At 38.7% G+C, this 22316-nt stretch overlaps 1 protein-coding gene across 3 annotated transcripts in view; it reads left to right on the top strand.

Annotated features, from left to right (window-relative positions):
- Positions 1–22316, top strand: part of TMEM144 (transmembrane protein 144) — a 40598-nt gene that overhangs the window by 5880 nt on the left and 12402 nt on the right. The window contains exons 1-8 of one of the 3 annotated variants that reach the window (XM_060178899.1): positions 523–852; positions 3169–3339; positions 3847–3969; positions 6098–6197; positions 9893–9973; positions 16057–16138; positions 19216–19292; positions 21454–21572. In XM_060178899.1, coding sequence (XP_060034882.1) covers positions 3231–3339; positions 3847–3969; positions 6098–6197; positions 9893–9973; positions 16057–16138; positions 19216–19292; positions 21454–21572 — 691 coding nt within the window. In that variant the 5' untranslated portion in view covers positions 523–852; positions 3169–3230. Of the gene's footprint in view, positions 1–522; positions 853–3168; positions 3340–3846; positions 3970–6097; positions 6198–9892; positions 9974–16056; positions 16139–19215; positions 19293–21453; positions 21573–22316 lie in introns of those variants that run through there. The other 2 variants (XM_060178898.1, XM_060178897.1) reach the window with 2 other exon arrangements.

The following is a 22316-nucleotide window of genomic DNA, read 5'->3' as shown; positions in this document are numbered from 1 at the left end:
GACAGAGAGAGGGAGAGAAAGACCTGCAAACCTGCTTCACAGCCTGTGAAGCGACTCCCCTGTAGGTGGGGAGCCAGGGACTCTAACCCGGATCCTTAAGCAGGTCCTTGGGCTTTATGCCACATGCGCTTAACCCGCTGCGCTACCCTCTGTGTGCGTTTCTAAAGAAGTCTTAACTTATAAGTGAAATGTGACATCACGAGTGAATGATCATTGTGACATTAGGGGCTCCAATGAAATTCTTGATACTCAGTGAAAAAACCTAGGACTTTTTTTTTTTTTTTACAGAAATGTGAAACTGCTTGATTTTTTTCTGTTTCATCCACAAACAGTACAAATATTACTCAGCCCTCTGACATCTGAAGAGGGCTACAAGCTCCAGAATTCCCCACTTGTCGCTTCTCGAAATGCACAAAAGCTCTAGCTGACTAAGGAAGAGCACTCACTGCCTGGTAACTCCAGTTCGGTGACACACAAGTCACATGACCATGCACTCCAGCAGAGCTGAGGTAGGAAGGTTTCCCAACCTGCTGCCTTCTGGGGGTGGCTTTGTGGAGGGCCTCTGGGTCTCTTTGCCAGAGCCCCCACTTCCACCCCGACCCCTGGTCCGCCCAGTCATTGTTTAGGTAACTGTCTCTGTAGGAAGTAGAAGCTGACTGGTCACTGATGAGAGCCCAGGGAAATTTTCTGGGTCGAAATTTACGGGATCGCTCCCCGCCCCTGCGGCTAACGCAGAAATAATTGTCCCAGCAGAACTTCTCAGTCACCCGCAGATGTGCGGGGAAACCTGGCACAGGCTTTGCACACGCGCTGCAGAGAAACGAGGGGGTTTGAGCCGTCAATCCCAGCGCAGTGAGTACAACTACTCAAAAAAAAAAAACAAAAAAAAAAAAAAAGGGAAAGCCAAATATCTTCACTGGTATTGGGTTGAGGAGTTGGGAAGGGGAGGTTCCCTGAGTTTTCAAAACGTGTCCATGTTCAAAAGACACGTCAAGGCTCCGAATAAATATATTCAAGCTCTACTGATTTTAATCCAGGGACAAACTAGCAGAACTTGCTAGCAGAGTGAAGGAAATGAACATGAAACTAAAACTGAAAACTTAGTTGAACTAGAACCAGCAATATCTGTCCTAACTTATCACAAAACTAACAAAGTTCTGCACAGAAATGTAGACCACTTAAAGAAATCTACAGGAAATGTTTTAGTAGTGAGACAAAAGAACTAGCACAGCAATGAATGCAGTTAAAAGAAATAAAAGTGTCACAGGGGCAACAAAAGGGAAAAAAATGGCTTCTAGGAGCAGTGGATTCATAGTGCAGGCAACAAGCCCAGGCAGTCACCCAGAGGCAGAAAGAAAGAAAGAAAGAAAGAAAGAAAGAAAGAAAGAAAGGAAAAAAGAAAGAAAAAGAAAGACGCAAAAGGAAACATTTCAATACCACTTTAACGTAGAAAACAGTAATAGTTTGATAATTTAAGGATTTGTTAAAAAAAAAAAACAAAAAAACTTGGGACTTGGGTGCTTTGCTTTTCCACAGTAATGTCATTGTTACAGTAGAGGTAGCCACATCCTGAAAGCCTATTGTCACTCTACCTTGAAATTAGAGCACTTGCTTTCTGAAAGCTACCAGAGCTGCACACAATAAACTTCATTATCTTCAGATAATAGCAAGTGGTGAAGCAGTGTTGCAGGCGTCTTTCTGTCTCTCTCCCTCTCTATCACCCCCTTCCCTCTCAATTTTGGGCTGTCTCTATCCAGTAAATAAAACAAAGATAATAAAAAAATTTTTTAAAAAAAGCTTTTGCGTGTAAGGCACTGATAGTTTGAAAGTCTCTGCTCATCTCACTCATTTGATTATCGCAGCAACATATTGAAATAAACAGTCCTAGTTCAGAAGCTTTCTCATCATACCAAGCCACCTACATGGAAGAATTTTTTCCTTTTTAAAAATATACATATTTCTTAGTTTTTTATTATCAGAAGCCAGAAATCAAGAGAGAAGGAAGAGATAGGGAGAGACACAGAGAGACAACTGCAACACTGCTTCATCACTCGCAAAGTTTTCCCTCTGCAGGTGGAGACCGGAGGCTCAAACCTGCATCCTTGTGCATTGTAACATGTGTACTCAACCAGGTGCACCACTACCCAGGCCCCCCGAATTATTTTTCTAATATTATAAGAAGTATATCAGGGTGCAGTGGTGGCTTACTGGGCAGAGCAGACACATTGCCATGTGAAAGGACCCAGGTTCAAGTCACTAGCTCCCACATGTAAGGAGAAACTTCACAAGTGGTAGAGCAATGCTGTAGGTAGTTCTCCTTGTCCCTTTCCCTCATTTCTATCTCTATCTCCCACTCGCTCTTAAAAAAAAAAAAAAAGGAAAGGAAAGAAAAGAAAAGAAAGAAAGAAAGAAAGAAAGAAAGAGAAAAAAGGAAGGAAAGAAGGAGGGAGGAGGAAGGAAGGAAGGAAGGAAGGAAGGAAGGGAGGAAGGAAGGGAGGAAGGGAGGGAGGGAGGAAGGAAGGAAAGAAGACAGGAAGGAGAAAGGAAGGAAAGAAGGCAGAAAGGAGGAAGGAAGGAAGGAAGAAGGAAGAAAGGAAGGAAGGAAGGAAGGAAGGAAGGAAGGAAGGAAGGAAGGAAGGAAGGGAGGGAGGAAGGAAGACCCACTTGCAGGGGGAAAGCTCTGTGAGTGATGAAGCAGGACTGCAGGTGTCTCTCTCTTTCCCTATCCGCCCCTTCCCTCTTGATTTCTGGCTGTTTCTCTCCAGTAAATAAAGATAATTAAAAATTAAAGTATCTAGATCATGACTCTCAAGCTCTGAAGATAATATTTTAATTGTAGGTTAGTGATGAAAAATATGGACAAAATTGGAAAAAAAATTCGGGAATGTGGTCTGTGAAATAAAACACAGGCTTTAATTACCTCCTATTCATTTGGAAGGAGTAATGGCAGACTCAAAAGGCATTATCAATATCATTTATTAATCACAGATTCATAACCTCTTTTTAAAAATATGCTAATTTATATGAGACAAAGAATATATGCTTCTCTGGTCATAGTTTCAGGGATAAGACCTAGGTCTCTAGGTTTTAAAAAGCATGCTCTTAACTTCTGGACCACCTCCTCAACCATCATAATCATGTGCTTTATTTTTATTTCTTTTGTTGCAGAGACACGAGCAAAGTAAACCCAGTCAATGTGAACCAGTTTGGCTGCAGGTGGTACTGGAGCCATGAGCAGTAATGAAATGGACCTAACCATTGGTTTCATCTCCTCTTCTATAGCTATAATTTTGTTTGGTTCCAACTTTGTACCTCTTAAAAAATATGATACTGGTGATGGTAATTATTCTTCCTTCATTGTTAACCTTAAGTTAGTTTTAAGTGTGTGTGTGTGTGTGTGTGTGTGTGTGTGTTTTCTGGTCTTTTTAACAAAAAAGTGTGTTTGTTTTTTACTGCTTGGTTTATGGTGGTACTGGGCCTTGAACCTGGGGGCTGAGAAGCTCAGGCATGAAAGTTGTTTGCATAAACGTTATGTTGTTTCAATGCAGAAGACTGTTGAAAGAGGTGTGGGGAGGGCTTTAGAGTCCTTGTGTAGGATGGTAGAAAAGTATCTCAGTTGATGAGAATGTTTTATAGGCACATATTTGATAAGAAATTGTACCCATGTATCAACAATTGAACTGTAAGCCATTAACTCCCCAATTAAATAATAAAAGAAAAAAATACAGAAATGTTGATTTTTTTCTGTATTCATTTAATCTTTAAATCACCAATGAGGACACTTCAGAAATGTGCAAATAATGTTGTTAAATTGATCTGAACCACTAATGCCAATTTTTTTTTCAGGGATGTTTCTCCAGTGGGTACTTTGTGCTGCCATATGGTTGGTTTCTCTGGTGGTCAATATTATATTACACTGCCCTAAGTTTTGGCCTTTTGCAATGGTCGGAGGCTGTATTTGGGCAACAGGTAATGTCTGACATAATTTATTCTTTAATCATTGAATACTATAATCAAAATAACCATCACTCATAAAAATACAGGACAAACCATAATTCTGAATAATTCACATATATATAGGCAAAATGTTTATTTTTATTCAGATTTCCATATTTTTTATATATTTCCTGTCTAGTTCCTCATAATGATTTCTTTCTAAGTTCCTGATAGAGAATAACTACAGCAAAAATATTCAGTTATCCTCTCTGGTCAAGCATAACTCATATCATTATAAATGCTCTAGCCTTTTTCTCTACCTAATTCATAAAGAAATATTTATTAAATATTAGTCTCTACTAATGTCATTTTTAGAACTAGTCCTTAAAAGTAAAACAATTATAGACACATCATTTGCGAAGGACTAGTGTAAAAAAAAAAAAAGGCTTTCTTCAATGGGAGAAACTATCAATTTACTACTTTTAATAAATTAAGTGTTTAATAAATTAAATATATCTATTTATAAGTTGATAATTTGCTGCCAACATTTAAATGATCAATATCTAGAATTAAATAACTATGGTATATAGCTTTGCTTGACCAATCAAGAATATTCTTTTTATTTATTTTTAACTATGTATTTTATTTTCGTGAGAGAGATACAGAAAGAAGGGTGCAGAGAGAAACACCAGAACATTGCTCAGCTCTGGCTTATGGTAGTGCGAGGGATTGAACCTGGAAAAATATTTTCTTATTTATTCTAAATTGAAGGGCAAAAGTTCACTCAAATTTATACTAGAATTTGAATTACTGCACCTCACTTGCTATTCAGTGTGACTATATTTGTAATGGCCAATGGGGAGAGGAGAACAGAAAAGACATTCATTCATTCAACAGACATTTATAACCACTTTACATTCACCGAGTAGGCTCCACTGGAATTCAGAGAGGATAAAAATCTAACAGGAGACATGTTATAGACAGGATTGGTGTAGGTTGTGGTATTTCATTGGATAAATGGAAGAAATGAAAGGGAGCAGTTGATGATGTAGTGACTTTTTTTAATAGAGATCAGAAATGTGTTGGTACCTTGAAGAAATTAGGGAAAACAGTGATTTTGAAAGGGAGAATGAGGAGATCTGGTAGTGGTAGCCTGGCTGAGCGCACAGGTTACCATGTGCAAGGACCTGGGATCAAGTCCTGGCTCCCCACCTGCAGGTGGGGAGCTTCAAGTGTGTCTCTTCCCCTCCCCCTTCATCTTCCCCCCTCTCAATTTCTTTCTGCTCTATCAAATAAAGGGTGTGGGGTAGGAGGGAAAATGGCTGCAGGGAGTAGTGGATTCATTATGCAGGCACCAAACCTCAGCGATAACCTTGATTGCAATAATACATATAATGAAAATGAAAGAGGGTTAGGATTAGAATGATATGTTGTCAGCTTAGGGCCTTCTGACTTGGAAGTTTCTAGTGTCTCCAGGGTGGGACATCTGGTTGCAGATTTCTTACGGGAAGTTTGGAGCACAGCACTACATCTAAAAGCAATGTATTAGATCTAGTAGCCCAAACAAAGACGCTTTAGGAACATGTTTAAGGATAGATAGGTTCAGGGGAACCAGACTCTAGAAGATTTGATGAAAAAGAGCAGCCAGGAAAAAAAAAAAAAGCTAATGATATAAGTAGGAGGACAACTAGGACAGAAATGCATTTTGGAAGCCTACAGAGGAAATCTTTTTAAGAGGAGATTGAACATAAAGCAGTGAATACAGGAATCCAGAGGACAAGCCAATGAACATAGACTAGAAAATCAGGGGCCATCCAGAATCCAAATCTACCAGTGATTCAAATCTAGGAGGACTCACTCACTAACTCTATCAGTGATAATTTCTGTTAACAGGCATCGAAAAGAGACTTGAAGAACATTGATACTGTTAAGTAGGGCGCCAATGTCACATTTTTGTTTACAGAACTTTTCTCTAAGCCTAGAACTTTCACATCATAAGCATGAGCTTTTTATACCCAAATGTAATTATTCTTCTAAGTGAGGAGCTGTGTTTTACTAAATTTGTTCAAATGCCACATGCTTTATAGTTAAAATGTAATCACAGTGTTTTATAATGTATTTATAAGAAATAACACATTCCTTCTGTGTGTTTTATCTACAGGAAATATTGCTGTAGTCCCAATTATCAAAACCATTGGTCTAGGCCTTGGAATCTTAATCTGGGGATCATTTAATACCTTAACAGGTTGGGCAAGCTCAAGGTAACACAATTCAAAGTATTTCTGCTACGATATTTTGCTTTCATACCCTAAGTAAGCAAGTTATAGGGATTGGGCTGATTGGTAGGAAGACTCATTGAATTTTATTCTCACAGAAATTACATCTGCTAAGATAACATATAAAATATCCACCTTAATTATTTCTGTTCTAAATGCAAATGAATACGGATACTTGATCACGATTTAGTAAAGAATTACGTCTGGGTTCCAAGTGGTAATACTTTTCTTGAGCCAGAAGGCCTGTGACCCCAGTTCCCTATAGTCCAATTATTATTTAACTTTGGTTGTGTGGAGAAATTAACAGAGTGGTAGAATTCCCAGAAAAGGACAGTACCTCCACTGAGAGAGACTCAAGGTATGGAACAGTACTTAATATTTGGTTTGGGTGAGGTCTTCCAAGACTGTATTTGCTCAGGAAACTCGCCTGTTCAAATTAACATTTAGGATTTGATAACAATATTCTCTGCTTTGAAAAAGATGATTCATATACTGCTGAGCTATGACATAGATACAGTGTCAAGAGGAACTACAATGAGTAATACAAAGTGGCAATTCCTCTGTTAGAAATGCCATTCTTGAGACAGCCTATTCTGTCTCAAGCTGATATGTCAAGAGGCTGAGTAATTGCTGGAAGTCACAGAGCTAGTATGCCAGGATTGTCCTCTAGTTCTAAAGCAGCACGTATACTGATATACACATACATAGGCCTCTAAAGCAGGGGTAGGGAACTTTTTCTCCCAAGGACCATTTGAATCTTCATAACATCATTTGTAGGCCATATAAAATTATCAACTTAAAAATTAGCACTTAGTGGGAGTCGGGTGGTAGCGAAGGTGGTACAAAGCACAAGGACTGGCGTAAAGATCTTGGTTCAAGCCCCTGGCTCCCCACCTGCAGGGGAGTCGCTTCACAGGCGGTGAAGCAGGTCTGCAGGTGTCTATATTTCTCGCCCCCTCTCTGTCTTCCCCTCCTCTCTTCATTTCTCTCTGTCCTATCCAACAACGATGACAACAATAATAACTACAACAATAAAAAAAGGGGCAACAAAAGGGAATAAGTATTTAAAAAAAGCAAAAAAAAAAAATGTAAGGGGTCAGGCAGTGGCACACCTGGTTATAACCGCTCACATTACAGAGCACAGGGACCCAGATTCAAGCCCCTGGTCTCCACTTGCAGGGGAAAGCTTCACAAGCGGTGAAGCAGGGCTGCAGGTGTCTCTGTCTCTCTCCCTCTAGCCTCTCGATCTCCTTTCCCTCTCAATTTCTCTGTGTCTACCCAAAAATAATTAAATAAACAATATAAAAATTTTTTTAATTAGCACTTAATGTTGCTATGAAAAAAAGCTCCTAGGGTTCTTGAATTTTCAGTCTTGCCTATCACTACCTTGGCAGGGCCAGACCAAATGATTGTTGGTCCATGGACTTGAAGCCCCTCCGCCTTGCTGTAGATGGTGGGTCACAGCCAGCAAGCCACCACTCAATCTCTTAATCAATTTTATTGGAGTGTTACCGGATGCATCCATTAAAGTGTCATATGAGGCTCCTTTTACACTACAATGGCAGAATTGAGTAGATGCAAGAGGTTATGTGGTTCTCAAAGCCTAAAATATGTACACTCTAGGCTCATAAGGGAAAATTGCCAACCTTAGTTCTGTAGCTGAACTGGCCTATATGGTCCCCGAAAGTTACATGTGGCCATTTATTTAATTTTTTGATTTCTTTATTGGGGGTTAATGGCTTACAGTTGACAGTGAAATATAATAGTTTGTACATGCATAACATTTCCACATAACAATAAAACAACCCCCACTAGGCCCTCCTCTGCCATCATGTTCCAGGACCTGAACCCTCCCTCCCCACCCCAGAGTCTTTTACTTTGGTGCAATACATCAAACATGTGGCCATTTATGTTAAAAGTAATTACCAGTTGATAAAAGTAAAATTTTAGTTACTCAGTAACACTCGCTACTTTCTTATTTCTTAGTTTTTGTATATGACCAACAATTATACTTTACAGTATAGTTAAAGAACATTCCATTCTAATATACTTTCTACTCTATTGGAATCTATTGCCCTGGTCAGCATTAAGATTACCAATTCAAATTGAAGTTAGGAAAATGAATAGAAAGGAGGATATTATTTTTACCTTATTTTTGGACTCAGACATTTATTGAGTCCATTCCTGTCCCTTCCCCATTTTATTTTATTTTATTTTATTTAAAGCATTGTCTGGGTTGTGGTGGTGTGGGGGATTTGAAGCTAGGACTTAAGAGCCACAGGGATGAATATCATTTTGCATAACCATTATGCTATCTTCTCCACTCTCTTCCTAATTTCCTGTCCTGCTTTTTGCAACCGAGTGACAAGTTCCTTTTATCTCTTCATTTTCCCCCCTCTTGCTCCTGGGTAGTTTGTAATAATTATCAATAGTGAACACTACGAAGTTAACCAAGCAGTCACTTAAGTCGATTTCAATACTACATATGACTGCAGGCAAGTAATTAGTCACATAAGCATTCAATTAATCACATGATTCAATTAGTCACGTAAGTCTAATGTTTATCTTTCTTCTTCCTTGTATTCACAAGTACTTTTATGTAGACTGACCCATTTAATCTTTTAAGAAGACTGTAGAGTATCTATAATTATTCCATTTTAAAACTAGAAAACTGAGCACAGTGAAGATAAGTAATTTATTAAAGTAATTTATGCTAACTGCGGTTCACTAGTGAGGGACTGAAGATCTGAACCTAAGAACCTAACCTCAAGTGCATGTCCAGAAACACTACTGTACTGGGGGTGGGGTGGGGGAATTGACCAGCCATTTGTTCCCCCAACGTTTAAAAGTTTGTTGGGGAGTCGGGCGGTAGCGCAGTGGGTTAAGCGCACATGGCGCAAAGCACAAGGACCGACATAAGGATCCGGGTTCAGGTCCCCGCTCTCCACCTGCAGGGGGTTGTCTTCACAAGTGGTAAAGCAAGTTTGTAGATGTCTTTCTCTCCCTGTTTCTGCCCTCCCCATCTCTCTCCATTTCTCTCTGTCCTATCCAACAACAATGACATCAACAACAACAATAATAATAACCATAATGATAAACAACAAGGGCAACAAAAGGGAAAAAATAGCCTCCAGGAGCAGTGGATTTGTGGTGCAGGCACTGAGCCCCAGCGACAACCCTGGAGGCAAAAAAAAAAAAAAAAAAAGTTTGTCACAGTCTCAAGAATTAAGAGAACATGATTTTTAGGAATTTTAAACTCTGGGAAAATTGAGAACATTCACATGTTAGGCCAACTGAAAGAGAGAGAGTAAGACAGAGATAGAGAGAGAAGCTCACAGAGCTCTTACATGTTGATGGGATGCTTACCTAGGGCTGATAGCCAGAGAAAGAGAGAAGAAAGGTGGGCGGGGCGGGGCGGGGCGGGGCGGGGCGGAAACATCTTACTCACATGTTGACCTAGGCAGAGAGAAGCGATGCCACACCTTCACCTTTCCAAACCACACCTGTCACCACTCCAGTTTCCTGGGCAGTACCCCCCAGGTTCCTGTCCCTCAGCACTACGAGGAACAATTTTTCATGCAAACAAATCCTGTACTTGCTCTCTGACTGTACAGTATCTGGGATGGCTCTGAACGGATTTTCAACAATATGTGTTTTAATGTGATTTTCTCACTTACCAGGTTTGGCTGGTTTGGAATGGATGCAGAAGAAGTACCCAAACCTCTACTAAATTATATCGGAGCTGCACTATCAGTAATAAGGTACTCAGCCATATCTAATGATTTGGTTATTTTTCTGATTATTTAGGGTACTTTTCTAGAGATTCAGTTGTCTTTAACTATTTTTTTTTCAAAACCAACTTTTTTTTTTTGTCTCCAGGGGGTCATTGCTGGGGCTCAGTGCCTGCACCATGAATCCACTACTCCTACAGGCCATTTACTTTTCCCCCTTTTGTTGCCCTTGTTGTTGTAGCCTTGTTATGGTTATTACTGTTGTTATTGGTGTCATTTGTTATTGGACAGGACAGAGAGAAACTGAGAGAGGAGGGGAAGACAGAGATGGAGAGAGAAAGACACCTGCAGATCTGCTTCACCGCCTGCGAAGCTACTCCTCTGCCGGGGGCTCGAACCAGGATCCTTATGTCAGTCCTTGTGCTTTGTGCCACATGCGCTTAACCCACTGCGCTACCGCCCAACTCCCTCTCTCATCTTTTTTAATACAGTTAGAGTCTGGGTGGTAACACACCTGGTAGAGCACACAAGTTACCATGCATAAGGACCCCAATCCAAGTCTCCAGTCTCCACCTGTAGGGGGGATGCTTCAGGAGAGTTGAAGCAGTGCTGCATCTCTCTCTCTCACTTCCTCCCTCCCTTTCTATCTTCCTCTTCCCTCTCAAGTTCTGCCTCTATCAAAAATAAAAACCAAAAACAAATTAAATGTTTTAAATGTTAGGTATCGAAAAAAATATGTCCTAATCCAGTTAAATAACCACTTCTTCAGTATGAAAACAAACCACCTAAGTACATATTCTTAGATGCAACTGTGTCCACTTGTGTGTACTATGTAAGGATGACCATGACTTTGAATTTCTATATGGCAGAATTCGGTCAGTAAAACTTGAGTAGTGATTAGGCCACATTAAACACAGTCCTCTTTCCTGTCTGGGCTCCATTGATATTTCTTGTCAGTGTAATGGATAGCACTGCCTGAATCATTTGACTTTTTTTTTTCCTTCTTGGAAAGAACACTGTCTTTTCTCTTCTTCCCCCCTTTAATGGCTTTCTCCCAGAACAATCTCTTTGTCATTGAAATGTTGCCTTAAAAAGTGGTTCCAGGCCAATTGGAGAAGAGATAACATAGATTATTCTAAAATAGCAGATTCCTGACATTTTCGGCTAGAGGCAATTTTACATATTTTGTACAATTCACACAGCATTCTAGCTTTTAACAACTCCCTCAAAAACCATTTATTTACACCCCAAAATTGCTATACAGACTATCTTAGTTTTGACTTTATGGTAATCTAAGGCAAATTTACCCTGTCCTTCATACACTGTCTTTTATCTATATTCTTTTTTTTTTCTTTTAGAAAGAGTAGTTTCTCTAAAGTTATAAACCAATTATTCATGTTCTACCACTTCCACTTATGTGGTCTTAGGAAAATCACTTAATTTTGCTAAATTTTAGTTTCTTCATCTGCACTGCAATAATAGCACCAATATCATTAAGATATTTTGAGGATTAAATGAAATAAAATATGTTAAGTGCTTTGTATAATGCAAGGCACATGAATGTATATTAGGTAGTTTTCATTATAACTACCAAATACCAGCCTTATTAATAGCTATTTCACGTTGTTGTTTCTCCTTTGGGCATTTGCTGTAACTCTGGGTCAAACTAGTCAGTGTACCTGGAAGCATGCAGCTTGGAACCATCTTGCTAGGACGGACTCATGACCAGCACAACACAACTGTTCCTTCTTTTGCCTGTGAACATTTCCCAGTCATAATGACTTTTTTTTTTTTTTACATTTTACCATTCCCTGCTAGTTCATTTTTCTTCTTGTAGTCCCATTCTATCGAAAGTACTAGCCGATTGGCTGTGGTCATTCCTTCAAGTTCCAAATCTCAGTCATAATTTTTCTTATACCCTGACATGTCTAATTTTTTTTTCTGAATATTTCAAGATTTTCTTTCCTTTCATTCCTTACTACCTACTTACCTATCAGTGATTATAAAATCTTCACTTCTATTTTTTTTCGTTTTCACTTCTGCTTTTTGTCAGTGTGACTTGCTTGTATCAGCTATCAAATTAGATCATGTCACTCTTTTTTTTAAATTATCTTTATTTATTTATTTGGATAGAGACAGCCAGAAATCGAGAGGGAAGGGGGTGATAGTGAAGGAGAAAGACAGAGAGACACCTGCAGCTCTCCTTCACCACTTGTGAAGCTTTCCCCCTGCAGTTGGGGGCCGGGGGCTCGAACCCACAGCCTTGCACACTGTAACATATGTGCTCAACCAGGTGCGCCACCACACAGCCCCCATGTCACTCTTTTATGAGAGAATCTCTGAAGGCTCTCCACTAGGCTCAGGCTAAATCTGTCTCCTTCATTTGATAGGTCCTCCTCTACGGCTACTGACTCAACCCTTCCTGGCAGATCTTTCTTCTAATCAATTCACTGATTCAGAAGTACTGATCACACTCTACTCCCAGACAATTTCCCCAGTCCAGAATGTACTTTCCTTATCCTTACTGGCCACTCTGAAAATAATCAATTCAAATTGATTATCCTGTGTGATTTTTCTTGATTTTTTTCTTCCTAATTAGAATGAATCACTCCTAAACTTTCACTGCATTTTGAACATTATCAAAATTCCCAGGGTCTACTTTATATTATAGCTAACACACTCTTATCCTTGAACTAGTCGGTCCTGAAGAGCAAGATCTATTATTTTCTTTGTACATTAATATCTCCAAATCATTATTAATAACTTTCCTACATGGTGGCTTGACACAGAATAGATGCTTGCTCAATAAATGTTTGCTGAATTCATTTATCAGTACAAATATATGTGAACTTCACTAGTAGGAAGATATATAGGCAAACTGGAGAAGCTGAAAATGAAGAGAAATTCCCTTGTGTATAATGTGTTGATATGTATTTTCAAGTTCTCCATGCACTTGACTATGGTCATAGCCTTTATTGTGGAGCTTTGATTTTGACATACCAAGTTCTGTAAGTCTACATCCCAAAAGACCTTGTGATTTATTTGATTTTATGTAGATATATGCACAAGAGAAATCTCATGGCTTGTCTTTATGTGGTCTCCACTATGCCCCTTCTTGACCTACATAAATTGGGATTCCCTTGACATAAACTGTTTTGTGACTTCAGACAGTCACAAAGGCGAAAAACCATGAGATTATCTTGATTTCTTTTTTATACTCTCTATACCTGCCTCCCATCTATTTACTGACGTATTTTGAGATTTTACTGTGTACCAAAAAGTACAATAAAATTTTTGTATGTTTTATTAAATTCTCACCACAGACCTGTAAAATCGGCACATCACTGCTTACTTACTTTAAAGATTTAGGCTCAAAGAGATTTAATGAGTTGTTGAGGGTCATATAGCAGTTTGAAGAATTTAAAGGCCATTTTTTTTTTTTTTGGATAGGACAAAGAGATATGGAGAGAGGAGAGGAAGACAGAGAGGGGGAGAGAAAGACAGACACCTGCAGACCTGCTTCACCGTCTGTGAAACGTTGCCCCCTGCAGGTGGGGAGCCAGGGACTCAAACCGGGATCCTTATGCCGGTCCTTGGGCTTTGCACCATGTGCGCTTAACCCGTTACACTACCACCCAGCCCCCTTAAAAGCCATTTTTATATGATGAATAATCCAGTACTATTAGAAAAACACCTGGTCTGTAAAACAAAAATAGTTTTCTAATCTATAATTTCAAGAAGGAAATGCAACTGCAATGTCTAATATTAGTTTTGAAAATGACATTTAGGAATAAGTACACACACACATACGTGGAGCCAGCTTCTATGCATTCCATCTTACTGAGTTTTTAATCCTTTTCAAACCTTGGAAAAGTCACAAGATGTGACTTATAACTTCTACTAAATTAGAAAACCTTTAGAGGAATAAAAATGATCTCATGCATTTTTAGGAAACAGTGTAGATTGCAGAATGGCTATTCTCAGTGCTAACGGAAGTCAGAAGAAGGTTTGCTGAGGACGGACCTTGGGGAAAGTTCTCTTCTCTCAGGCAGCCACTGAACTCTCCTTGAGTTTAAACAGGAAAAGGAGAATATGTAGTCTGCCCCATTAAGGAAGAAACAAACAAGCGCAAGTGGTTGTGAGACGCTAGAGATATGGAGAGCACAGGCAGTAAAAGAAGTCCGCGTGGGGGAATTACGTTGAGATAGGTTGAGTGGAACTCAGTGCAGACAGCAGTAAGAACCCAAGTGGATAAGCTTCATATAAAAAAGGAACATGCTCTGAAGTCCCAGGTTCAATCCCCTGCACCATCATCATAAGCCGGAGCTGAGCAGTGCTCTGATAGAGAAGAGAAGAAAAGAGAAGAGAAGAGAAGAGAAGAGAAGAGAAGAGGAGAGAGAAGAGAAGAGAAGAGAAGAGAAGAGAAGAGAAGAGAAGAGAAGAGAAGAGAAGAGAAGAGAAGAGAAGAGGAGAGAAGAGAAAGGAGTAGGCAGTTATTAACATTATTAACATATTTGAGAGCAAATAAGAGGCTGAAGTAGAGAAGCTACTAGGAAATTAGCTAACAATGAAATGGTTTAATTTTATACAAAACTATATAGATTATCATATCTTCTAGATATAAAACAGAGTATTGAATATGCTTTTCATGAGCTTTTCATTATGGCAGATAGCATAATTGTCAATGAAAAGCTAGACTTAGCTTAGCACATAATCAATAATTAAAGCTAGACTTAGCTTAGCACATAATAATAAATATGTGTCAGTGACAGCACTGTAAACCATTAATCCCTCAATAAAAATAACAAAAAAATAATGATTTTACACTTGGTTAACTGTGGTACTTCAACCTCATATATACTTAAAATCTTCACATATCATTGTAAATTTTGAACCATGCAGTTATATTAAAAGAGGAATGTCAAAATATATACATTTGTCTAATATTTAACTTATTTTATCATATTTGCATGGCTCAGAAGTTAACATTAATTGAAGCATTGTCACAAAGATACTGTATATAAATTGACAGTACATTGTGAGATAGATGTTAAGTGAGAGGAAAGTTGTTAGGCTTATGAGTGTGTGTTTATTTCTTAAAACGTACCCAGAAGATCCTTCCATGCCAACACACAGAGAGCATCTTCTGTGCCTTTTATACAGTTGCATACTATTTCATGTTGTACTCATGCATGTGAGTGTATGTATGTTATAGGAACAAGAGCCTGGGGTGGGCATTCTTGCAACATCAGTAGAGAATCCTAGAGTTATTTTCAAGGTATGGGTAAATATAGAGTTCTGTCTCTGGGGGGCCAGATGGTGGTGCACCTGGTTGAGTGCACATGTCACAATGTGCAAGGACCAGGGTTCAAGCCCCTGGTCCCCACTTACAGGGGGAAAGCAGGGCTGCAGGTGTCTCGCTTCATCTCTATCATCCCCTTCCCTCTCGATTTATGGCTGTCTCTATGCAATAAATAACAATAATAATAATAATAGTGATACTATTTTTCTGATTAGACTAACAATATGTCTGCCTCGCTGAGGATTTTGTTAAGCTTTTGACATTATAAGAGGTGAGATGTAGGGGGCTAAGCAGCACCACACCTGGTTGAGTGCACTTGTTACTATACACAAGGACCCAGGACCCCCCAAGTCAGTCCTCATTTGCAGGGGAAAAACTTCATAAGCAGTGAAGCAGTGTTTCTCTCTCTCTCCCCCCCCCATATCCCCTTCCCTCAGATTTCTATGTATCTGTCCAATAAATAATAAAATATTTTTTAAAAAATAGGAAAGGTGTACTATTTTATTTATAGAACTATTTATTCATTTATTAATATGTATTTATCACATGACTCCAAAGTGAAACAGGACTATAAAGATAGGAATATGAACTGAAACAGGAAAATCAGGAGAAAGAGCTCTTTGGGTGTGAGGAGGAGTGTACATACTGAACTTTTAATCTGTTGGAATTGAGAGTAACAAGAGGCACTGATGAAAAATGGCTGGAAGTCCACATTATATCATTCGAGGATTTCGACTCTTTTCAAATGCAAGTACATTGAAATGGACCAGGGCACTAATAAATATCACTAAAATTTGTGTGTGTTTTACAGTGCTTTTGTATTCCTGTTTATCAGAAGTGAAACACCGAATAGCACATGCTCCACAGACACCACACCACTAATCACAGAACGTGTAAGTATAGAATTAGAGAAAACTCGCTTCAAAGTACAGGCGAAAAGGGAACTGAATCGACTATGAATAGAGTTGGAGCAGGTGAGAAACGTTGTCACTGTTGTTACTCAGTGCTCTATAAAAATCTCTTCAAATGTTTGTTGTTGCTTGGTGGCCATTAATATTTGCACAGTTGACCTCAACAAGCACACTTTAGTAACTATAGATGTTTACAAGGAGATGTCTATATAGCCCCCAGATTTGGAAAAACTTAAGGGTTTCAACTATAGGAAAACCCTGGATAGTGCTGAAGAATAGAAAATTCACTTTCGAAAGTAAGAAGAAAGAAGTTTCCAAGGATAGAAGCACACTAAGGTTAAAGATGCATAAGCAGTAAGATTGGTTAGCATACAACCATGACCCATTAGAGTTAGTGCCTTGTCGTGAAAGGTAATGTGTTTGACAAACACACACACACACAAAGAAAAACCTAGACTTAACACATGAAAAAAATTAAATTAACTATTTCTTACAAATGGAACATACTTATAACATCAAGATATTCCAGCCCGGGATAGAAAGACAGCATAATGGTTATGCAAAAGTATTTCATGCCTGAGGCACTGAGGTCCTGCATTCAAGCTTCAGCACCACCATAAGCCAGAGCTCAGCAGTGCTCCCATGTCTCTCTTTCCATCTCCCCGTTTCTCTCCCATTGAAAATAAATAAGTATAATTTTTTTTAAAAAAAAAAAAAAGGTACTTGAGCCAAAGAGCAGACAGCTGTTTGCAGTCAATAAAAAACATCACTAACTTGCTCAGAAATTATTGATTTAGAATATTAGGACAGCAACTAGAGATATAGTTCACTAGGTAGTGCATGTCCCTTGACACTACACCATAGGAAAGGTGCTACCGCACCACAGGAAACTCCTGTGTTGCGCTGCCTCTCCTTGTCTCTGTCTCTCTCTGAATGAAAATGCGGCCTAAAGTCGGGAAACTGGGCATGTGTGAGGCCATGGTTCCGCAATGAAAAGAACAGGAAATGCTAAGATTCATTTAAAAACTTTACTGACTAAAGAAGTATGCATCTGTTGCTCTTAGCCATTCCGTGCAGAATAATTCAAATCTGGATTTCCCTTAGTGGATATCCAGTTCCCTTACTGACGTGTAATTTGAATATTCATTATAAATGAGGACTGATAAGATTATTCGTTTTTATATCACATATTTTACGGGTGTATCAAAAATACCTGTACTTTTCTGGGCTTTAATAAAACTGTATAAAAACAGTCAGTAATCATGTTTTTGCTAATTTCTTTTTTAATTTTTTATTTATTTTTATTTTTTATTTAAGAAAGGATTAACAAAACCATAGGGTAGGAGGGATACAATTCCACACAATTCCCACCACCCAATCTCCATATCCCACCCCCTCCCCCGATAGCTTTCCCATTCTCTATCCCTCTGGGAGCATGGACCCAGGCTCATTGTGGGTTGCAGAAGGTAGAAGGTCTGGCTTCTGTAATTGCTTCCCCACTGAACATGGGTGTTGACTGGTCGGTCCATACTCCCAGTCTGCCCCTCTTTTTCCCTAGTAGGGTGGGTCTCTGGGGAAGCAGAGCTCCAGGACACATTGGTGGGGTCTTCAGTCCAGGGAAGCCTGGCCGGCATCCTGATGACATCTGGAACCTGGTGGCTGAAAAGAGAGTTAACATACAAAGCCAAACAAATTGTTGAGCAATCGTGGACCCAAAGCTTGGAATAGTGGAGAGGAAAGTGTTAGGGGGGTACTCACTGCAAACTCTAGTGTACTTCTGCTTTCAGGTATATATTTTGCAGTAGTTTATGAATACGTGTGAACATAAGATCTCTCTCACAGAAACTGGTGTATATCTAGGTTTTGGGACTTTGTTAGAAAGTGAACCACCTGAGATGGAATTAGAGTATACTATGAAAGGAAAGGTCTCACCCGAGTAATGAAGCTGAAGGGTCGTCATTCCACACGTGAAGTCTCTGGACACAGTCTGAAGTGAAGCATGTTGAGGTGGCAATCATTGTGTTGGTTAGGTTGTGATCGGCAGATGCAATATTATTTGATATGGATTGAGAGAGGCATACGGTGCTAATTTCGATGTAAGATTATAAGTGAAGCAAAAGTTCTCTTGGTCTTACTTAAAATAAATATAGTTTTCAGATTCTCTTTGTGGCTCTTTAATATTTGTGTTTTTTTTTTTTCAAAGAGATAGAGGGAGTGAAAGAGACCATAGCACCAAAGCTTCTCTTAAAAAATATATTACCTTTATTTATTTATTGGATAGAGACAGCCAGAAATTGAAATTGAAAGGGAAGGGGATGATAGAGAGGGAGAGAGAGAGAGAGAGACAGATACAACAGTGCTTCACCACTCACAAAAGCTTTCCTGCCAGTGGAGCTCAAACCCTGGTCCTTGTATATTAAAGCATGTGTGCTCAACCAGCTCCATCACCACCCCCTCCACGACCCCCCCTCCAAGGTTCTTTCTTTCAATATGGTGCAAGGCGGTCCCAAACCTGAGTAGTGCACTTAGTAAACCAGCATACTATTCAAGTGAGCTACAAAACACCCTTATATTAAACTGTGGGAAAAAATACAAGCCAAAATTTCCAAATGCCAAACTATTCCACATGAAAGAGAAACAATTAGAAGTATTAGATTCCAGAGATAGCAACAGAATCATGATGTATTGGGGTTAGGTGAGGTACACTTGGTTGAGCACACATGTTACCTGGGTTCAAGCCCTAGGTCCCCACCTGCAGGGGGCAAGCTTCACAAGTGGTGAAGCAATGCTGCAGGTATCTCTCTTTCTCTCTCCTTCTTTATCTTCCCTGCTCTCTGAATTTCTCCCTTATCAAATATAAGAAAAATAAAATATAAAATACTACAATGCAAAAAATCTTTTTAAAAGAGCTAGAATGTATATTGCAAAGTATTTTAATATTTTTCATATTTTAACTGTATGGAAGAAAAAATGCTGAAAGAAAACACTGTGACAAGAATGATTACCAGTTGTATGGTATTTTGTATTTTCATGTTGCTTTATACCAATGTTTTGAATAGGTGGTCAACAGTACTCCAGATCCCTGTCCAGATTATTCCTGGGTGAATAAACTTTCTACAGTACAACATCGCATAGTGTAAGAGAAGGTTTGGTTATTCTGCTTCTTTTTTGATTAAAACAGGGATTACCAGAGTGGCGTGATAGTAAGCTTAAGAAGAAATTGGTAGCAAAACTTTTGGCTTCCTTCGTTTTGTAGTAGAGACATTTTTCTTTTTATCATTTACTGAATTTTAGGTGGTGAAATTCTTGGTCTCAATACTGTGAAGAATTTCTACGTTAAGCTCAGTATTAACCACTATTATTGTTGTTACTTGATTGACAAAGAAATAGTAAACTATGTAAAACCTTGTTACCCTGAAGAATATATAACATTTCCTCTGTTGTATATAGAGCAAGTCCTTGGGCCGGGTGGGAGCACACCTGGTTAAGTGCACACATTATGTAGCACAAGGTGCCAGGTTAGACACCCACCCCCCCGTTCCCTCCTGCAGAGGGAAAGCTTCACAAATGGTGAAGCAGGGCTGCATATATGTCTCTGTCTCTCTCCATCTCTATCTCCCCTTTCTCTATTTATAGCTATCTCTATCCACTAAATAAAGATAGTGACAAATTATTTAGAGTAAGTCTAACAAAATATAGAGCAAGTCTTCATTAAAAATCCTCGATGGGTTCTTGGAAACTGATTTTTTAAGCAAAATGAGACAACGAAGTCGGCTTTTCAAAATGTTGTTTAACGATTGTTGTAGACACTAACTAGCTTTTTTTTTTTTTATCAACATGAAAAAGCTATGTGGAAATGGGGTCAGGTGGTAGCGCAGCAGGTTAAGCACATGTGGCACAAAGCACAAGGACCGGTTTAAAGATCCAGGTTCGAGCCCCCGGATCCCCACCTGCAGGGGGTCACTTCACAAGAGGTGAAGCAGATCTGCAGGTGTCTTTCTCTCTCTCTCTCTCTTTCTCTCTCTCTGTCTACCCCTCCTCTATTGATTTATCTCTGTCCTATTCAACAATAATGACAACAATCATCACAACAAGGGCAACTAAAAGGAAAAAACAGCCTCTAGGAGCAGTGGATTCATGGTGCAGGCACTGCGACCCAGTGATAACCCTGGAGTAACAAAACAAAACAAAACAAAAAAGCTATGTGGGGAAAAAAATGCTACTTAAAGACCTGCTATGCATGTTCCTCAGTGAAAGGGAGGCAATGCCCTGACATAATACGTGTTCCGTAAATACCTGGATCAATTAAGAGAGTCAACTAACAAGCTTTCTCAGAAATATTTTATTTTTGCTACAGAATGAAATAGATCTCTCGAAACATTCCTTTGACAAAACATCACCCTCATTAAGGAAATTGGTATTAATAAAATCATTTTTAGTTATCTCATGATTACCCAGGTCTGGTCTGTGTTTGGGACACTTCTCAAGACAATGTCCAGGCTAGACCATGATATATGGTTGACTAATGTGAATAGAACTCATGGCCAAGGTTGGCCCTGACAGTTCCAATACCGCTACCAAAACAGACTTTTAAGAATCTGTTTTAATTCTTGAAATGGTTTTAGCCTAAAATTCTATCCTGTTCCATACCATCATCCTCTGTATTAAGTTCAAGGAGCTATTCCAAAATATTGAACACCTCTCTCCAAAATTCACTGGGAATATTTGCTTCATGCAGACAGGGCTAAAAATCTAAGGATTGAATCTACTCTAGTGCTTAATGTGATGCACTATTTACCTGAAATATCGATGTTATTTGATTACACCAGCACTTTCTCTTGACCATGGTCAACTAAGGCATAGATAAATCTGTGGATCTCAATAGCTGTTTTGAACAGACAGTGTTAATAGTCTATCTTATTCCCGTGATAGATACTCTAGCACTTCTAAAAAGCATATAGAATAGTGTACACAAGTACTTAATAACATAGCTATGTTTATGTAGGGAGTGAGATAGCAGTGTTCTCACACAATGATAATTTATGGTGATAGTTCTTTGGTAAATCATGAACCTCCAACATTAGACATTTGCAGGACTAAAACTGCATTCTTGGTCTAGATACCACTTTGACAACTTAATTCTTTGAGCTCTGCCAGTTGGGGTAAATGGGTGGTCTTTGTGCATAACTTCTAGTGATTTTCATGTTGAAGCATGCTAAGTTTATGATTCCATTTGTGTATTTGTAAGAAATACTACTTTGGGTCAAGGTTAATAGAGATTTATTTGTCTTTTTAAGGGGCTGTAGTCTTGCAGTGATATCTGGAATACTTTATGGATGTACGTTTGTGCCAGTCATTTATATCAAGGACCACAGCAAACAAAATGATAGCATTTATGCAGGGTCAAGCCAGTATGGTGAGAGTAAACAGTTATTTTACTTTATAATTAAACTCAATATCAATTTTATACTTAACATTATAAAGAAGCTGTGTTCATAGCAAGTACTGGTGCATAAACTCAATATTAATTTTTTTCATTGTAAAATCTGAAAACTAGAAGTTATAAAAGACTGTTATGTGATCCTTAACATGCATATATAATCAACTTTGGTCATAATGCATTACAACTACTCAGACTTAACACATGCTCTGTAGCTTTACAGTAAGATTTGGAGATTATTTTTTAGCTAAATGGTCTCTGGGGAAATAAGTATTCTCTTAGAAAAATCTAAAATGTAATACGTAGTACTTTATAATGGGTCATTCTATATGCTACTTTGCATTTGACCAACAAAATTTTCTAAATAGGTTAGACCTTAACCTTTAAGATTACGCTTTGAATTTTACTTGATTTCACTTGATTTTAAAGTACTCCTCTCTTTCTAGTATTAGAATTAATTCCTTGGGCATAAACACTATAATACCCTTGTACAGACCAAAAGGAAATGAAATCTACTTCAGGATTCCTATAGTTTTGTTGCTATATGGTTTCTAGCCATAAGCAATAATAATAAGGTAATTAAAAATAAAGTTCTAAATCAGACAGTAACGAAAATAAACGTGATCTATGGTTACATAAGGGAGAAATGTAGAAGGCAAAAGTTGTAAGAGAAAGACTGATAATGAAATGGGCATTTGAACTCAACTTTAAAATGGTGAA

This window comes from Erinaceus europaeus, chromosome 19 (genome assembly GCF_950295315.1).
Source record: "Erinaceus europaeus chromosome 19, mEriEur2.1, whole genome shotgun sequence".
NCBI classification, from domain to species: domain Eukaryota; kingdom Metazoa; phylum Chordata; class Mammalia; order Eulipotyphla; family Erinaceidae; genus Erinaceus; species Erinaceus europaeus.
Note: the sequence above shows the minus strand (reverse complement) of the source record. Positions and strands in the feature narration are given on the sequence as shown.